Source organism: Mus caroli, unplaced genomic scaffold (genome assembly GCF_978045245.1).
Source record: "Mus caroli unplaced genomic scaffold, Mus_caroli_1 scaffold_19, whole genome shotgun sequence".
Taxonomy (NCBI): Eukaryota; Metazoa; Chordata; class Mammalia; order Rodentia; family Muridae; genus Mus; species Mus caroli.
Genome location: NW_028227274.1, coordinates 56,208,249 through 56,228,751, shown reverse-complemented (window position 1 = coordinate 56,228,751; position 20,503 = coordinate 56,208,249). Strand labels below are relative to the sequence as shown.

The following is a 20,503-nucleotide window of genomic DNA, read 5'->3' as shown; positions in this document are numbered from 1 at the left end:
CAAATCCCTCATCCGAAGCCCCGTTTCCAACCAAGAGTGGGCACTCCAACTCACTTCCCCCTCCCCACTACTCTCCAATCTCAATCTCCTCTGCTCCCTTCGCCCTGCCCCCTTCCTGCCTCTTCCCCTCCCCCATCGTCCCCCCCCCCCACGCCTGAGCTCGCCCTCTATCATTGTCCCCGCCCACCCCGCGCCGCCGACCCCTCCGTCCCGGCTGCGCTCCACGTGTGGACCGCTGCGCCCCGGCCCCCTCTGACAGCCGCCGCCCGCCGTCCCGCCCCGCGCCCCGCCGGGCCTCTAAAACCCCGGCGCCGCGCCCTCCTCCGCGGCATCTTCCCCGGCGTCCAGCCTCCTGCCCTCCCTCCCGCTAGCCGCTCGCCCCGGCCCCCGCGCACCTCCGCCGGGCTGTGCAGCCACCGCCCTCGCCTAGCTGCCCCAAACGAGCCCCGAGGAGACCCTCCTCTTCTTTTGGGGGTGACTTTTGCTCGCTAGCCTGCTTCCTTTGGTGACTTCTGCAGCTTTCCAGGATCTGTGCCCGGAGTGCACGGGAATCCGCTCAGCCTCTGCACACCCCCACCCCCTCCTTTTTTTTTTTTCCCTTGTGAGGTCCGCTTTCTTTGTAACTTTATGCCGCGGCTGCTCGGGTTACTTTTGTAATTTCCCGCCCCCACCCGCTGGCGGTCCTGGAGTCGCTCGGGGCAGTGGCCCGGGGGATGCAACGTGGACCGCGCGGGACTGCCGTCTGCATCGCCGCCGCGCCTCGCTGCCCCCTGCGCTAGATCCCGCGCCCCGTGCGCTGCCGATCAGGAGCTGACGCTGCGTCCCGCTACACCAGGACACCGCAAGCCTAGGGAGCCCCGCGAGCTGACGAAGGGTGGTCAGACCCTGACTTTATTTTTAGTGGGCCGTGCGGATTTGGTCTCCGACAGTGCTCTCTCCGCGGGCCTCCTTCTGTGCGCTCTTGGCGCCGGCGATGGGGAGACGGCGGCGGTTGTGTCTCCAGCCCTACTTCGTGTGGCTGGGTTGCGTGGCTCTCTGGGCGCAGGGCACAGATGGCCAGCCCCAGCCTCCTCCACCAAAGACGCTCCGGCCCCAGCCGCCCCCGCAACAGGTCCGGCCCGCAGTAGCGGGCTCCGAAGGTGGCTTCGTGGGGCCTGAGTACCGGGACGAGGGCGCGGTAGCGGCAAGCCGGGTCCGCAGGCGAGGACAGCAGGAAATACTCCGAGGGTAGGTGGGCGGCGGGCTGGCTGGCTCGTGCGGGGACCTAGGTTTCCCTTTACTCCACGCCCTCCCTGACTGTCCTGCTGACCGGTAGAGCCGCTGCCCTCTCCACGAAAACGCTTAAAGACCCCAAGAGCTCCAGGAGTGCCCCTCGGTTTAATCCGGAGCACCTCAATTCCTCTGCGGAAAACCCTCCCTAGGGGGCTTCTGCTGGCTGGCGATGGGGAATCTGGCCCTTGGTTGTGGATGGCAGAGCATGTGCAACGTCTGTGGCTCTGGGAAAGTTTCTCAGTGTCAGGCCGAAAGCGGACATGGGTCTGCCCTGCTCTGCCCCCCCCCCCCCCCCGAGCCTGCCTGCTCCCCACCGTCGGGGGCGCAGCTCTAGAGCCTTTTGTTTGAGGACGTGTGCGAGGGTAGCGGCTGGTTCTCTAATCGCCAGCTCCAGCACTCCACCTTCTGAGTAGCCTTCCTTGACACTTAAGAGCCAGGGACAAACTTAATCAAGGAGGAATGGATTTGGGAACAAGGGCAAGGATTTTTGAACAGAGTGCCGCTATTGTTCTCAGCATCCAGATGCTAGAATAGCAGCAAATTATGTGTTTCTCTTCTTTTCCCGGTTTAAAAAGGCAAGCAAAAGAGAGCAGATGAAAAGCCCTGTTTAGATGTTCCGGACCCTCCCCCATTCCAGCTTCTAACCCATCTGCTTCCCAAACACCCCAAATGTGAAGTAGAGCTTTGATTTGTTCGTCGTCCTGAAATCTACTCGCTCTGGCTTTGCTTACCAAGGCATTGTGTGTGTGTGTGTGTGTGTGTGTGTGTGTGTGTGTGTGTGTGTGCGCGTGTGTGTGTGTGTGTGTTGCTGCACCCAACTTTACGTGTATCAATCACCATGTTTGTCCTCTACAGGCCCAACGTGTGCGGTTCTAGATTCCACTCCTATTGCTGCCCAGGATGGAAGACGCTCCCTGGAGGAAATCAATGCATTGTCCGTGAGTGTTGGGCAGGGCACACAGTCTAAGGCAGCTCAGCATACTCCGAGTGGCTCCATTTCAGGGCTGACCTTACACTCAGTGTTTGAACACTAGCTTGCCTGTACAAAGCCATTGGTCACACCACCCTGGTAATGAGACCTCAGTGGTGGGAGGGAAGCTGCATCAGCTGAGACTTCATTAACAGAAACCTGGAAGACAGATATCAATGAAGGTTTTATAATGCTCCGTCTCCATTAGGTGGTTTACCATTTGTGTATGGACACAAACGGGGGGCGGGGGGCCTTAGTGTTCAAACAATTCCCTAGATAACAGAACATAATCTCTTCTTTCAAATTCCAGGTAAGACCATAGTGCTACTATGGCCATGCTTGGACTCTTAGGTTGGCCATCAGACGATCAGTCTTAAGTGTCTGTACCACATTCTCATCTCTGGGTTGTTCTTAGCAGCCACATGGCAAAGGTTTTAAAGGAGTACTCTCACAGATTTTTTTGAACTGACCTAAAGTTAAAAGAACTGTTTTGTTTTCAAGAGAAATAATCTAAGTTGCTTGACTCTTTTTGTGTGTGAGGGACAGTCAAACTTAGAATCCCCACAGACCAGATCTTAGAGTGGACAGTATGTTTTCTCAGACGTGACTCTTACACCTCGATAATGTCAGTGTGTCAGAACGTACAGGCTGGAATTATGAGCAGTAATCGTAATATTTTTTAAAAAAATATTCCAAAATGTATATATGGAGGTCTCCGAGTTCTAAGTGGACAGACAGCTCATTAGTTTCTTGGGTTATGATCAAGGACCCAGAGAGGTCTTATTTCAGTCTCCTGAGGTGATGTGTAATAGGTCTTTCCCCTGTGTGTTTTTGTAGCCCAGACACATTTGTCCATTCTGGAGGGTAGCCAGGTCACAGGCAGCACATGCATTTACAGTCCGTCTTGACTTTAGACTGCCCTTAGTGTTCTGGAGCGGAAAGATAATTATGTCACTGTGAACAGCAAAAAGGCAAGCTACCCTAGCCAAGGGTATTGTGGGTATGGTGGCATCTCCAGCTCTGTATTTATTGGTTTTGTGGGTTTGAGACAGACCCTAAATGCTATTTTCTGTTCTTTAAAAGGACAGAAGTCTGAAGTTCTATTGTGAAGATTGGTTTTCTCTTTCCCTTCTATCCAAAAATCCCACAACCTCTAGTAATCAAGCAAAAAAAAAAAGAAAGAAGAAAGAAAGAAAGAAGGAAGGAAGGAAGGAAGGAAGGAAGGAAGAAAGAAAGAAAGAAAGAAAGAAAGAAAGAAAGAAAGAAAGAAAGAAAGAAAGAAAGAAAGAAAGAAAGAACCATTGGGTCCTTTCAGATGATCAATTCATAAATATTTTAAATACACCTTCCATGAAAGTAGGGCTTTGGCTGTATTAAAAAAAAAAAAAAAGATAGTCACTTTTCTTCTATCCAACATCTCCTATGTGAAGTATTTATAGAAGGTGTGTTACTCTTTCAGGCCACTGGGGCATTACTGTGGCTGTCTCACACTAGCAAGGTCTCCCAGACTCTGGAAACAGCTCCCATCACTCACCACACACCTGCCACACTAGCTGGGAATGACTTGGGCCCTGTGGAAAGTCTGACTCACTCAACATAATGAATGTGACTGCCATTATTGAGTTGGAGAGCAGCCGAGGAGAAGGGATAGGTTTATGGTACGCACTGAAAATCTGTAGAGTCAGGTTTTATTGGACCAGTCAGGAATGGGAATTCCAGAGAGCAAAGCCTTTCAGCATAGTTGTGGTAGGAGTGTATGTAAGGCCCAGTGAATGTCCACTTTAGCTGCTCTGGGTCTTTGACTATCACTGTGCCATTTCCTTCGTTAAAAGATGGACTCTGAGTACCTCACAGTGAGTATTGTCACCCGTGTTTCTTCGACTTGAAGTATTTGGGTGCTAATGGGCTGCATTAGGCAAACCTTGCTTGAGATTGTTATATCTCCAAGAAAATACTTACGATACTTACGTCAAGTGTTGCTAGGTAATATTTATTATTAACGCCTTTGGAAAATGACACACTTGAGAGTATAAAACTTAGGCATAAAATGGACAGAGAGGATGTGCTGCGAGGTGCCCTCCCTCTTTTTGCATATCTTAAGAAGGTCACATGTGAGGAATTAAGGAAATTAAAACCATTGCAGATTTAAAACTAGGAATTTTAATCACTGTATTTTTTGATAGCAAGTATTTCTTTGTTGAATTCACTTGTATTTCATTATGAAGCAAAGACAAACTCTGAGGTAATTTATAAATAATGATAATCATATGAGGACCAATGGTTGTTTTCTCATACATTTATATCTCTGCATTCTTTTTAAGCAGGCCAAACACGCTTCAAAGTTTAATGTTCTTTCAATTTTTAGCAGGCTTCACACAGGAAGATACTAATGAGATATGTCTATTATTGTTAAAGCATGATGCCTTACGATTCTGTTCTCTTATTCCTTATGAATATTTAATTAGTAGTATTTAAAGACAGGGTCTCTAGCTAGTCCCCTGGAATGGAACGAACTGTGTCACCCAAGTAGGCCTTGAACTCCCAGGTTCTCTTTCTGGCATTCAAGTGCTGAGATTACAGGCTCGAGCCACCATGCCCAGCTGTTATTATTCTTAATTGTGGCTTGAGATGTCATTGAAGTTCTTCCAAGTTTCCATGTTTGTTTCCAAACTGACTTTCTAGCTTTCCTTTAAAAAAAAAAAAAAAGAAAAGAAAAAAACTTCAGAAAATTATCTTAGAACATGAAATAATGGAGAAACTATGCCATAGTGTCCTCACCATTGGTAAAGCAATGGGCTGGGATTGGCTCAGCATCATAGCCTTTGAGAGCTGAAAAAGACAGCTACAGTGTACTCGTGTAAATAAAATCAATGAATAGATCTTTAAAAAAACAAAAGAACCTTTCAATGTAATATATGTTCTGATGAGAACACTGAGCCTGTAGAAGTTTTGAGTGTTTCCTGGGCTCATTGGTGGGTCATTGGCAGCATGAGAACTCAACCTCACAGCGCTTATGTATCCCATTTTAAATACCAGCTCACTCATCTTCTCCTAACATCCTCACACTCTCAGAGTGGACATCCTGTCTGCCATTTAATCCCAACACTGCTCGGCTCAATCATTTCAGTTAAAATGGAACACCTATAATGAGACCTCAGACCGAAATGAACACAAGGAAAAAGGAGTTTATTAGTCTTGCTTCTGCCTGTCCTGTGTGCAGTACACACACTGAAGCCTTGACAGACAATTAATTGGTCAGGCTCCACCCCCTTTAATTCTATTTTGGTTTGGGACCTAAATGAAGCCACTTCATCTAAGCCTAGATTCTCAAGCCTGCTAAGATGAGACCTTTGAAATAAAACTATCTTAATGAGCATATTTCATTGAAAAAAAATTAGTGATCAGAAACAAATAAATTTTAAGTATTCTGTGATGGAAGCCATTTTCTTGTCCCCTCCTTTTTTTTAAGTCTTAAGAACATAATATTTTCCCAGTGTTTTTGTTCAGGAAAACTTGTTGAAACCCTGTCCATATCTTCCAGATGCTAAAGAGGATCTAAGAAAGGGAAAGCAATTACTAAATCGGTTTGCTCCTGGAAAGAGTGCTCCTCACATTACTGGAGGTCCCAGGTCTCTTTGAAAGTGTTGAGACCTCTCTCGAGATTCATGTGCATGTTGCTGTAAATACTTAGATGTAGTTTCAGGGCATTCCCAGGTCGTTCTCCTATTTCCTGCATACAGAGACAGAGCAAGTCAGCACACAGCCTTTGTGCTCAAAGAGGGAATTCAACTGAGGATAGAGAGATAAATCTTTCAGCTCCTTAATGACCTGGCTAAATTTGGGAGACAGTTCCCATTCCAGAGCACTTGACTGTAGGTTTTGAGTATCTGTGGTATGTGCCATGTCAGTGAGCCTAATATTCTTGACCCTCCGATGACCCTCTTATTCGCTAGAGGTCACAACTGTAGAAAGCTTCGATCCCCACCCCTGTCATAAGGGCTTTTTGGAACAACAGAAATGTACTAGGTTGCATTGATGACATAGCAGGAGACTAGAGGAAGGAGAGAAATTATGAAGGGGGATAGAATAAAGACTGATGACAGAGTAGGGCACAAGCCATCTGGGATGGACTGTGTAGGGAACCTGATATTTGGCCAACTCAGGAGGGCCTGGGGTTTCTTGTTTCTACCACTTTTACATTCTTACACAGTGGGCTATATTTTCTACGATGTTCAGTCTCTCTGGGTTTCCTCCCCACTGCCAGAGCTCCCTGAGGATCTAGACTTCCTCCTTCGGTAAATCGTAAATTGAAAAGATTTTAGTTTTGAATTTAAAAAAAGAGAAAAAGCAGCTTTCATTGATAATCAAGTTAAAGAAATTGGTGCTAATTAGTATGATAGAATTGAAGAGAGTTACATTGATATATCATCACAAGGAAATTGTAAAATGTAGTGCCATGTCTTTACTGGGCGATTTTGTTTCATGCTGAAAAGTCAGACTTTTGCAACATTAATTCCATCTCCTTATTTCCCCATCCTGTGGCTTGAAAATATGGCTTTCATACTGTGAAACACGGCGGAGGGTGTTGACAGTCATTGCCTCTTGTGTTGTGTTCTCTGCAGCCATTTGCAGGAACAGTTGTGGAGATGGATTCTGTTCCCGCCCCAACATGTGTACTTGTTCCAGTGGACAAATATCCCCGACGTGCGGAGCCAAATCAAGTACGTTCCCTTTCTGGGGCTATATTTGCCACAATTTTCTAAAACCCATGAACCAGTGACAAGTGTCCTCCTCAAAGAAGATATGGATTGGTGATTGTTCTCACTAACCAGGACTTTGTTAAGTTTTGAACTAAGACCATCTTAGTGCCTCAGCTGTTACCTAATCCTCAACAGAAAATGTGTGTAGGTAGTGGGACTGTTCAGAGTCCATGAAGTCATTCATCACAACAGCTGTAACTTCCTGAGCTTTTGGTACTCACACGGTTCTATGTGCAGCGTTTGCATGATTTCAAGTCTCTCATCAACATGATTTGATCCTGATATGGACCCATTTTGCAGAGGAGGGAAGTGAGGCACATAATATATTAAATGACTACTGTCCTGCTTTGGTGTCTAGTGCTATCATAAACATCATGACCAGAAGCAACTTGGGGGAGGAAAGGATTTATTTTATCTTACAGCTCCTACGCAACCTTCTATCACCAAGGGAAGTCAGAATAGGGACTCAAGGCAGGAACCTGGAGTGAGAAACTGAAGCACAGGCCATGGTGGAATGCTGCCAACAATTAATTCATCAAGAATATGCCCTGTAAGGTTTTCCATGGGCAGTCCCATGGACACAGTACCCTAGATGACTAGTTTGTATCAAATTGACAAAAAGCTAACCAGCTCATTTATGCAAGGCAACACAGACTTGAATCTACTGACTAAGACTGACTCGGCAGGGAGTCCCAAACACTAACCTGTATTTACTGCCTTTTGTGTACCGCCTCAATTTAGCCTTAGCTGTGGGAAGAGGAGAAGATTAGAACAACAGATAGTTACTGAAATACTGGCCAAATACTTTATATGTACCAAGCCACTTTGCTACGCATACACATTTTTAACAGTTCCATGAAGATAACTACAACAGTAGACTAAAAGTGTATTTCTTTTAATGATGCTTTCTGTTGGGACCCCCAAGTCTAAGACTGATTGTCTGTGTAAGCATTTAAGATCACACTAGATAAGACAGAAGTGACACAAGGTAAGGCAGAAATGATATTGCTTCTTTAACTGCTCAATATCCAAACGAGGGCTTTAAATCTGCCTCTTAAAATGAGTATCATAATAGTTCCCTCCACAAGTTTATGTTCCACAAGGGTGATATAGAACATGTCTGATCCAGGAATAAGAGTCAAACAATGCACACCGGTGTGTGTGTGTGTGTTCTGATGGACCACCGACAAGAGCCTCTGGGTCCACTGCTTCCAATAGTCTATGTTTTACCTGTGATTTGAAACTTAACATCCAAACACACAAAGACTTTGAATGCCCTCAGGAGTGCACTTCCTCCTGCCAGGTTGTCTGCCAGAGACCTTTCCTCTGTGCCTTCATTATTTCTCAATTTGCTCACACCTACCCTTGGCACTACAACAAAGCATAAACCAGAGAGAGCAATACTGCTTTTTTTTCCCCAACTTAATAATCTTGTTGATTATTTGGGGATTTCACTTTGACACTGTAGGTCCTGTTAAATATATACTAAGTCGCATGTCATAACAGGTATATGCACAACATGTCGACTTAGTGACAAGCAATAACTTGGTTGGATTGTAACATTTGCATCAGTGGAATATATTTGCCCTCAGATTGGACAAGTAGTTTGTAGGTGTAGCTGCTTATGGATGACATTTGGTGACCGGTGCCTGTTTTTCTCTTGCTGTTCTTCACAGTTCAGCAGTGTAGCGTGAGGTGCATGAACGGCGGGACCTGTGCAGACGACCACTGTCAGTGCCAGAAGGGATACATCGGGACTTACTGTGGACAACGTAAGAAACCTCAGGAACAACTCTATTGTAAAACTGTGACTAAGTGCCCATGTCACATTGGTCAGAACTTAAGTTCTTACTAAGTTCATGGTTGGGCACTGGAAGAAGTCATTTTATATAATAAGTCATAGGTCACAATTGAGCCTGGAAGAATTCTTCTAACTCAGTAGTTTTTCTATGCTTTATAATTTTAATGTTGAGCACTAGTGATGTGCTATCAAGTTTGGTACTTATCATGGGTATTTATGCCACAAAACATAGACATGTTTCTGGAAAAACAACAACAACTAAAAGATACTGGAAATCTCTACAGCTCTCTTCCCAACCTCGTTCTAAGAATCATTCAAAACCCCACGAGATTTAAGTTCACAAATTGCCATTTGTTCAAATGTATTTAATAGCAGAATACAGGACTCTGGAATTATTTGAAGAGATAAGATGTCGCTAAGAAAGAAGCGACTTTTAACAAGTTCATAGCTACTCAGCCATACTGGAGATGGAGATTGTGGTCTCGTACATGCCAGGCAAGCACGTTACCACTGTGCTACATCCCTATGCCAGTAAATAAAACTATCTTCACTGGAGAGAATCACACACTGATCAAGAAATAGTCCTGTTTGGAGGAGGGTGTAGATTGTAGCTCTAAGGATGTCACACATCCCTGGGGAACACAGTTGGCTAATGTTTGCCAAATCGGGATACTTTTCTGAGAGCTTGTACTGTTTTTGTTTGTTGGGTTAGTATCATTTGCTATGCTGAACCTGAATCTAAGTCTTCATGTATGATAGCAGGCTTTTTGTAGCCGAGATAGAGCCTAGATCCTCTTTTTACTTTATAATTTGAGACAAGATCTCACTAAATTTTCCAGGCTGTCTTCAACCTCACCAGCTAGCCCAAGCTGGCCTAGAACTTATGATCCTCTATCCTCAGTCTCCTTAGGATCTGGGATGCACAGGTCTGTATTACCCATCCCAGCTAAGACTAGCATAATTTTAAGTATATATGAAGAACATTATAGAAGGTTGAATCACATGTAGGAGGATCATCCATGTTACTTCATTCATAATTCATGTGAGCCTAGACTCTCCACAGCTTCCTTATGAATTCCCAACCTATTTTCAGCATAGGGGAACTGATGTCAAGTGGGCATAATTATCTATTTTTAATTACACTATTGATTTTTTTGTTGCCATTTAAAATGTTTCTTGATTGTGGTCAACACCTCTAATATGGCACTTATCCCCTTCAACACTTTGAGTTACAGCTCAGAGGCACTGGTCCACACTCACTGCAGGGCAGGCATCACTACTCCATCTCCAGGATGTCTGTGCTGTCAAACTAGAGATCTATCCCTGTGAGATCACTGTCCTCATTTCCTTCTCATCCCCAAGTCCTGGCACACACCATCTTTATAGCCTCACACTTTTGATTGCCCTAGCTACTTTATGAAATATAATAAGAAGGATGTATAAGCATAACATTTGTCCTTTTATCACTAGGACTTAGCCAGATAAATTCCTGTTTTATTCAATTTATACCATGTATCAGAATTCCTTCCTCATAAAGGCTGCATTACTATGAGAAATTCATCCTGTCTGTCTATCTATCTAACTAGCTATCTATCTACCTATCTCTGTCTCTTTCCTCTCTGTCTCTTTCCTCTCTCTCTCTCTCTCTCTCTCTCTCTCTCTCTCTCTCTCTCTCTCTCTCTCTCTCTCTCTCTCTCTCTCTTTCTGTGTGTGTCTGTCTCTCTCTGTGTGTGTGTGTGTGTGTGTGTGTGTGTGTGTGTGTGTGTCTCATGTCTACGGGTCTCATTGTTTACACATCTGTTGATGAACTTTCAGTTCATTCGTCTCTTGGCTGTCGTGAGTGATTTCTGTTGCAAACACTATTTTATAAAAACCTGTTTGAGTCCTGATTTCCATTCTTAGAATATCTACCGAGAAATGGAACCTCTGTTTTCAGAGTGTTTGAGGAAGAGCTATACTGTTTTCTGTTACAGCTGCAGGAGTTATTCCTGACAGGAAGCAAAGGGGCCCAGGTTACCTTGCTAACCCTGGGTGCTTTGTTTTTCTTTATAAATGAAAACCACTCTCATAGGCATGAAGCAGTATTGCACTGTGGTTGTTCTAGTTATTTTTAAATACTGTCTTCTAGGTGTAGTTGTCACTTCCTGAACAATGCTACAAAGATGTTAGACAATCTGAAGTAAGGTAAACAGTCTATATTCTGCTAAAGGCAGGAATAGACCAACTCGAAGATTAGAAAATACATATTTTAGTGTTTACTTTTGTGTTGTTACAAAGACTGGACTCTGTGTAAAGATGGCCACAGGCTTGTGTTTTCTAAAGGAGAGTTAGGGGGACATAGGTAGATGGGAAAGCCAGACCCTTGTGATGGTGGCTTCTTGTTCCCAGAATACATTGCAAGTAGAACCTGCTTGGAGCCATTATCTAAACTGGACCAATAAAAGGAAAGGAAGGAATCAGGGGCCCTTCCTTAATCACCTTAGACATCCAGCCCAGAATCTGTTCAGCAGAACCCCAGGCCTAGGGTTCCTCCCATCCAGAAGGGATGCTTGGCCTCTTCTGAGAGGGAGACCAAGGGGAACATCTGGAAGATGTTCTAACATATGTCCCTTTGTCGTTACCCAGTGATGACTGTTTTAGCATATCTGACCAGATGAAAGTCACAGGTACTTTTCCTAATTCAACTTTCTGCTCTGAAAGGGAGAGCGTGACGTCTTCTTTAGAACCATTGAGCAGAGCAGAGCATCAAAGTGATTGTTTAGAGCACTTCTTAGGACTGTCTTTGCCCTCGTCGTTTGCAGCCTGAATTCAGTACCCAGGTATACTTGGGGTGTCTAGAACAATCAGAGGGTGTCTTGTCTGTTTCTAACACACAAAGGAGCAGCTGAGGAGTGAAAAGCCCCTCCCTTGTAGAAGAGTATTCTGAGCCTCGCCCGGCCCACTGTCAACCTTACTGATGCTATGCTGTCTAGTTGGAGGAATCTATTAGGCACTGAGTTGCCAGCCAGGATATATGCAAACAGCTCTTTTCTGAGTCTCATAGGATGGAGCCTTCTGTCTACCTTTGTCGCAGGGGCAATAGAACCTATGGTACAAGCAAAGCCTTAGCTGATAAATCCAGTAGTTAGCAAATAAGGTGAGGGTGGTAGCTGGTAAACAAGAGGGACAGGAAGAGTTTGTTTTCTTCTAAGTTGTCTTATATGGCTGAGAGTGAAGAAGGAGATGACGATTTGCAGTTTCTGAACCCAGAAAAAACCTTGAAATATGATGTTTGGTGACAGGAGGGCCAGGAAAACATTTAAACTCTGTTAAAGCATTACCTAAAATGTCAGCAGCGATTTTTTTAGGGATGTCACTGTGTGTCCTTCCCTCTACAGGGCACAGCAATATTGCTCATTTAGGGAAGAGGACTGATAGGTAAATAAACAGGTGAGAGTCTATGCTGGCTAGTTTCTTGTCAGCTTGACACAGGCTGGACTCATCAGGGAAGAGGGAACTTCAACTGGGGGGTTGCTTTTATCAAATGCTGTAGGCAAGTCTGTGGGGCATTATTGATTGGTGACTGATAGGAAGGGTCCAGCTCACTGTCATAAGTGCCACTCCCCAGGGCTAAAGGTCCTATGCTGTATAAGAAAGCAGGCTGAGCAAGGCAGTAAGTAAGTAGAGTTCCGTGATGGTCTCTGCTTTGGTACCTGCCTCCAGGTTCCTGTCCCAACTGTGTCTCATCGTGGACTATGAGGGTCTATAAGCCATTTCCCCCAAGTTTGTTTTGGTCAGTGTTTTACTATAGCAACAGAAACCTAAGTTGGGTGTAATCCAGTGTAAATTTAGGTAGTGAGAAGGTCTAGGGTGGGAAGACATGGAATGAGAATTTGCACACAGGTCACAGTCTCTGTGAGCATGTGAGAAAAGCGTTCTGGACACAAGGAAAAGCAAATTCTGAGATGTTGTGGCAGAAACAGACTCCGTGGACTGTGAAAACAGTAATGGGACCTCTGTGGCTGGAGTGAGACAGAGACAAAGGGACAATGGCAGGAGACAGATCCGGACAGAAAGGTTTGGCTTAGTAGACCAAGGGAAGAAACTTGAATGATCTGCCAAGCATGATGGGAAAGCAATGTTTTTTCAATTGTCAAGTGTCTCAGTTAGGGTTTCTGTTGCTGTGATGAAACACTGTGACCAAATTGTGGATGAAAGGATTTATTGGACTGAAGCTCCCAACACACAATTCATCACTAAAGGAAATCAGGACAGAAACTCAAGCAGGGAAGGAGCCTGGAGGCAGGAGCTGATGCAGAGACCATGGAAGAGTTCTGCTCACTGGCTTGCTCAGCCTGCTTTCTTATAGAACCCAGGACCACCAGCCCAGATATAGCACTACCCACAATGGACTGGGCCCTCGCCCCATTGATTACGAATTAAGAAAATATCCTTCAGGCTTCCCTGAAGCCTGATCTTGAGACATTTTCTCAGTTGAGGTTCCGTCTCCTCAGATGACTTTAGTGTCTGTCAAGTTGACTTAAGTCTGCCCAGCGCATCAAGTGCTGTGATCTGATTGACATTGTTTACAAAGTCACCATGGATGCCTTGTTGACACTGCTTGGCTTGTGAGGGGAACAGGAAGGAAGCAGAGGAGGGGATAGACACAGGCCACCATGGCAGCAAAAGCACTGGTGACATGGTGACAGTGCAGGCCACACTTGTGGTCTGAAAGTCATTTGTGGTCCAGGTGTGATGAGTTGAAAAAAAGAAAAAGAAAAAAATTACAGATTGAGAAGTATCAGTAGAGCCTGGCTGGCTGATATACCATTTGATTATGTGGGAACAGCTGACAGGGAGGCTAGATGGGCAGAGACTGGTGGAGATCAATCACTGTGTTAGGTCTAGAGATCTGTTGGACTTCTAAGTGCACTCGCCTGTGAACACAGTTCAAAGGACAGACATCAAGACAGGGACATAAATTGGATGTATTTGGATTAAAATTCCAGCTCTAATATTTTAATCGTAAGTGTAGACAATAATTAGGATGTTATAGACAAAAAAAAAAAACAGACTTGAAGTCAGAGCCTTAGGTGACCTCACCATTTTGATATAGACAAAGGGAAAGGGGTCTGAAATTTTGATCAAGCAAATAGGTTGAGACAGGACAGACCTGATACCCTGGAGGCAAAGTCCCCATATCACCTTATGCTGTCCTCCATCAGGGAAGTTTATTTCTTCTTTTTAGGCATCTTAACATGGTCGAGAATGGTATTTTTATGTGAGATGTCTGTAGAAGTCACAGCCACAATTTCAGACTCAGCTGGAGTCTGGCTCATGAGAATGTGCCTGTCATGTGTCCTCGCACAGAGCAGGTGCTGGGGCCATGTCTGACATGAAGTGTTCTTTAAGCATCCAAGCTCCTCCGGTAGGCGAGCGTGCTTTGCTCTTCAGGCTGACACCAAGCGGTGCTCTTGCTGCAGATGTCATGTTCCTGTTGCAGAGGTTGCTGGCAGCTCAGACAGCAGCTTCTGTTCTTATGGAGTCTGCTCTACCCTCCCTGCCCTCCCCTTTGCGCCCATGCTAGGTAGGCACAGGCAGTTTCTTCTTAGTGAGTGGCCAGAATTTCTTGCCTGGTAGAAATATGGATGTATTCGTGTCTTTCCAGCAGTGTTTCAACTGTAAAGTACTATTTCCAGATTCATTTATTACAAAAAATATTAATCTATAGAATCATACCTCCCTCAAAAGAAGAAAATTACCCTGCTTTATGTTGTGAGTGTCTATACTCCATTTGGACTTTCTGCTTCTCTTTTGTTGTTTCTCTTCAGTATAACAAGTCTCCTATGTCATGCTTGTGTTCTATACCAAAATAAAATGGCAGTTAAGAGTACAGAAAAAAAAGCCACGTGTGGTGTGCATGCTCTTAACTCCAGCACTTGGGAGGAGAGGTAGACAGATCTCTGTGACTTTGAGGCTAGGCAGGACTATAAAGAGAGACCTTAGCTCTAAGCAAACAAACAAACCAACCATCCTCCATTAAAAAAAATCACCCTAGGAATATAAAAAAGCCATATTATATCTTTGGCCTTGCATGCAGGTTTACATAATTCTCACAATACTGTGGGCTGGGAACCACCCGCTGCTGTGAGCAGGCGTGCTGAGAATCAGGGAATTTAAGTGCTGGAATTGTTCATACACCCATATGCCTGGCAATGTGGCAGCAAAAGGTGTTGAGAGGGGCTGTCACAGGGCAGGGTTACATCAGTAACAAAATACATGGAAGGAGGGACTTAAATCCAGCTAACTGTTTCTCTTATGTGATTGACAGGCTCAGGAACAAATGACTTGCAGTGCAATGGGCCCAAGTCTTTCTGTTCCCAGGACCCTTATCACAGTGTTAGAAATTTGACATGGGAAATGTAAGAACTATTTGCTAACTCATTTTTTTTGGTGTCATGTTATTTGGTGTCAACCCATGTCATATGTCCACATAAATTTTTTATGAGCAATAATTCTACTTTCTAACCCTCCAAATATACTGTGAAGAAATACGGGGGTATTAGTCTAACCCAGATAAAGTTTAGGCTAGGGTTACATTGTAAGTGGCCAGTCTCTGCAGGAGAAGCTGAACTTTCATCAACACTATCTTCTGTCTGGGTTTGGAGAACTCAAAAAAGCTAGCTTATTACTTCCTTATAGGTGCTAAGCATGGACAGACAGATTATCCCCATTTGTCTTTGTGATTTGAGGGAATGTTGCAGATGTGCCTGCTCCTGGAGGACGGAGATTGTCAAATGCCTTTCTTAGATCATTTACATTTGGTGGGGGACGGTGTCTCACTGAAGCTGAAGCCACCATTCAGCTACGATGGCTGGCCAGGGAGCTGCAGGAATCTGTCTGTCTCCATCTCCACAGTGCTAAGATCACAGGGGCACCAAACTTTTTTGTATGGATGCTAAAGTCCAAAGTCTGGCCGTCATACTTGCACAGCAAGTATTCCTGGCTGAGCCATCTCCCCTGCCCCAACTGTATCGTTTCCAAAGACTGATACAGTAACAGGAGGCTGGGTCTGGGAAAGTGGCTGTCCTTTAAACTTTCTTCCACTTGACACATTTAAAGAAGATTCCTTGCATTTTCATTAATCACATTCAATTAGAGTTATCCTTCTGCAAAGTATGTGTTGGGCAGTTGGGACATCCTCCATCCAAATCTAGTAATTGTTTACAATTGAGCCTCAAGCACTGGCCGTTGGTTCCAAGAATTACACACTCCTTAGAGATCTCTGGGAAGTTTCTGTTCCATTTGACATTCCTGTCCACCCCCATCTTTATTCCCCCTTTTCCTGACCTTTATGTTTACCCATCTAACTGTTGGCCAGCTTGGGTTTTCAATGTGATGGCTTGTCAGAAGTGCTGCTTAGAAGCATAATGTGTTATGTATGGATAAAGAAGCAGCAGGCGTGGTTCCTGGGGAGACACACTCCTCCAGAGCCATAGAGCATCATGCCTTGCGGGAAAAGTACAACTGCAAGCAGTCACCCTGGGGTTACTGACACGGTGATGCTTTAAGAGGGAGAAAATATTTTCTTCCCAAGTGCTATGATTGGGAGGCAGCAATCACACCATATGCTCTGGACAGTGGTAATGGGTGAGGAAGGAGCTAGGTGGCTGCACCTTCAGCCTGTGCCTGTACTTCTTGAGAGTCTTATTTTTGATAGGTACCTCACTGGAAGGGCATGTGAATGATTTTGTCCCCTTATGTTCCAGTAGAAAAAGTGATTGAGTAGTGAATAGTGAGCTTCTGACTCCGTGAGCATCAGACCCAGCCAATCTCCATGAATCTGATAAAGAAAAAAATAAACTTATTATAAGTGTTTGCTTGATGATCAGATCTATGCATTGTTGAAGCATCTCCATCCAACCAATCAGATACATTCCCTTGTGTTTTAGAGAAGTGACTGGATATAAGATGCCTTCTTGACAGTATCGCTGCAGGATCTTGCTGATGGATTAAAGGTGCTGTTTAATAAGCTGTCTCTTGGTGATCTTTTTTTTTTTATGTGTCTGCAGCTGTCTGTGAGAATGGATGCCAGAACGGGGGGCGTTGTATCGGCCCTAACCGCTGTGCTTGCGTTTATGGATTCACCGGGCCGCAGTGCGAAAGAGGTAAGAGGGAATTTACATGGGATTTACAGTTTCAAACTTTATTCTGTAATATTATAACGACGAATGCATGTTTTTGCTATCCAGTGAGAACTGGTCTAGTGAAATATCTATTGTTTTGCTCCAGTAGCTTGAATGGTAAGATTTGGGGCAGCAAGCGTATCAGTGGTTTTCATGACAATGACCCTAGTCTGAGAAGCCAGTTGAGAAGCAATCGCTTCAGGGTGATGTTAACTTACTGGCCCATGGCAGAGTCTCATCATGTTTATTTATTCTCTGGACACTGTTGGGAATACACCCTCTACTGTAGATGATGATGATGGTGGTGGTGGTGGTGGTGGTGGTGGTGGTGGCAGCAATATGTCCCTGGCTGAACTCCACAAAATCCGACACAAGTTGTCCTAATAATAAGAGCACACATTATACTCCATAACACCAGCCCAGAAGTCTCCGGATTATATGCTTCTGTTGGTCCTTACTGGAGAGGATGCTGGAGTGTTTTATTTTTTTATTGGTTGTTTGTCTTGTGATCGTATGAGGACTTTAATCATTACTGAGGCAACACACATCCTTGATCCACCTTTAGAGAGAACCTTCTCCGATCACCGAGTCTGGGTCAGTTAGAGTCTTCAGAGATATTTCATGCTAAAGGGATTAATCTTTGGTTCCGCACAGTAGTCCGCGGTGAAATTAAAGTGTTCTGTGTTGTCTGTGGGTTCAGCAGCCTTTCCCGCAGCATGGTATGGGAATAAGCCTCCCCAATGCCACTTGCAAGGAAGAGCTAGATATGGAAACCCAGCAGAACTTCCTTTAGGCAAGACAGCTAAGAAAGTATCCTGTGCTGGGCACTGTGTCTCTGTAAGCAGTCATGAAAGCCATTATAAAATCAGCTTGCAGTAATTTCCACAGCAACTAAACCTGTTTCCTCTCAGCTGCTGAGAACAGCCGGCATTGATGCTCTAGCAGTGTAGTCATATAGCCTGATGGCAAGTGTGGCCACCGTGATCCACCAAAGAAGTTAAACCTTATAAAATGTAATAAATAACTGCTGAGTGCTGAGTCATGAGAGCAAACCTAAGTTTAGATTAAAAGTAATATTACAGTATCATATTATTGCTAGATACATCTTCAATTTTTTCTTCCCATGGGCTGTGGTGACATCTAAAGACACATAGAACTTCACTGGAAATTAAAGTGTATGGTATTAATGTCAGTGAGATGATTACGGGTATAGGTGCAAAGAATGCTTAAATTGTGCACATACCTTGCACTTTAAAACTGAGACTCACTATCCTCAGAAAAATTTCATCTTGGCATTTAGTGTAAGTCTTGAGACTAAATTGGGAAATTTGAATAATATGGTGAAGTCTGAGAAGTTAGACTTATGCCAACTTTTAACATATGTCTGTGTGTATGCACATTGAGATATTTATGCAATCCCTAATGTAATTGAGATTTCTTGGGACAGAAGTACATTCCACAGATGACAGAGTTTATCATTATTCTTCGGGTAAATTCTAAAGCTTTTACCAGATGTTCTTACTGGGGGAAGGAAAATGAGTTGTGACATGTTAGCACAGATTGTTGGAATGGAGTAATACAGATTCCCTAAGCCATGTGATGTAAAAACCACAGAATATAAGATGGTAAACCTAAAAAGGCAAACGCAGTCCTGACCAGTGGAAACGATGCTCGAAACTCTACAGCTCTTTCGTCTCTAAGCAGGATTCAAATTAGTTTCTAACTGGCACAGAGATGGTTGTGTCCTTCATCCTAGGCTTCCATTGCAGTTCTGCAACAGTTACTCGTTTGCAGCTGGTGATTTGACTCCTCCGGTAGAGCTGTCTGCATTGTACATGCACAGTAACATGTTTGCAGAAGAAATTATAAAATTAATCCGTTAATGAATTGACCTTAAGGATACTTTAAAAAAACTTGTTTAAAAAAATGCCTTTAATCACTGCCCTTCTGTATTGAAAGCATAAAAGCTTTGTTTCTTTCTAAGAAGCAGCCAGGAATTTCCACTCCTAAATTGCAGCCGTGAACTTTAATCTTTCAAGGACACATTTCTTTTTCCGTTGATTTTTTTTTACATAAACATAATTTTTATAAAACTGGAGTTCCTATTCTTCCTTCAGAACTATCATAACTACTATATAGAAGAGGAATGACCCATTTATGTTGAGTAAATAGGTTAATTTGCCTGTTTAGAGTTAAAGTCCGTGTTCTTGCTCAATTACTGATTTCAGAATACATGTTCCTTATTATATAAGAAAAAAAGAGAGTTTTATAAAGTCAAGGAAAATTTCCCTGTTTAATGTGCAATACATAGAATTTCCCTTTAAACTGGCCTCCTGGGCTCAGGGGCCCCATAGAGCAGGTCTGCTTTTCCAGCTATCTGGGTTCTGGTAGACTACACTCTGGAATCAGGCAGAGACTGTGTGCAGCTAATGACTGGCATGATTAAGCGATTTAACTTGAGTCTTGGAGCTGTAATCTGAAACTCTGGAGTCTCTTGTCTTTATGATACACACAATGACCTTTTATAGTTAACAGAAGAAGAGGGAGAGGCCTTGTGGTCACGTGCTAAAGCGCAGAACGCTCAGTTCTGTCCAAAGCACATAAAAGTTTTCCATTAGTTTTGCTTTTTTCACCAAGTAGATGAAAAAAAAAAAAAAGCATTTCATATGCACCTGAGGGGGGAAAAAAAAAACAAGAACAGAAATCAGCATTATAGAGTAGGCCTCAATGTTCCCCCAAGCATACCTTATTTCTTAGCAACAGAAATTTCAAGGAGACAGAGAGGAAGTAAGGGAGTCTGCCTGAAGGATGTTCAAACACACTAAAATGATTATGTGATTCCCAATGTGTTTGCCCACAGTCCTTTCTAAAAACTTCTTTAACTTCAGTGAAAAACTTACTTGATGATTGCATTGCTCTTGAAGTGTTCCCTGAAGAGCGTCTGGTAAAAACATATGACACACCTTCTTAGTTATATACAAACTGTGACTGCAGATTGTTTTTGTCATGTAAAATATGTTTTTCTTACAAAAGCCTTTAATTCTATAAAACTTCAACTACCCTGATACCTAGTGATATTGCCTTTCATTTTTAAGTCTTGCCAACACTACCAGAAGAAGGCACTTTTTAAAAAGCGGGTCTAGAAGATTAGTTTTTGAATCAACGTTTGCAAGATAAACCTTTCCAAAATGTGCATTTGCAAGGGCATGGGATTGTGGGTCAGTTGTGTGGCTTGTAATAGCAAAGATTTCATGTCTTTAGGGAAGGTGTATAGGGAAGGTGTATGAAATCATACAGTTGTGTAGGCTTATATATACCTGAACTCATTGTCCAAAGGGATGCTGAGGCAGGGTCCTGTAGTGTTCCTGGAGTCCTGGAGCCACAGGGCTCTCATGTCTACCTGCAGCAATTTCCTTGTCACTATCCTGATTGGTTGAATACATAAGTTTCACTCCTACTTAACTGGGACATTTAAAGCGCACACACACACACACACACACACACACACACACACCATATCACCTGGTTCAGTATG

The 20,503-nt window shown here is 43.9% G+C and overlaps 1 protein-coding gene across 1 annotated transcript in view; it reads left to right on the top strand.

The window, feature by feature from the left end:
• Positions 1-734: 734 nt before the first annotated feature.
• The window catches only part of Fbn2 (fibrillin 2), a 198,052-nt gene continuing 178,283 nt past the window's right edge, over positions 735-20,503 (top strand). Inside the window, exons 1-5 of the mRNA XM_021150431.2 lie at positions 735-1,227; positions 2,128-2,210; positions 6,865-6,963; positions 8,679-8,774; positions 16,855-16,950. Coding sequence (XP_021006090.1) covers positions 974-1,227; positions 2,128-2,210; positions 6,865-6,963; positions 8,679-8,774; positions 16,855-16,950 — 628 coding nt within the window. The 5' untranslated portion in view covers positions 735-973. The remainder of the gene's footprint in view (positions 1,228-2,127; positions 2,211-6,864; positions 6,964-8,678; positions 8,775-16,854; positions 16,951-20,503) is intronic.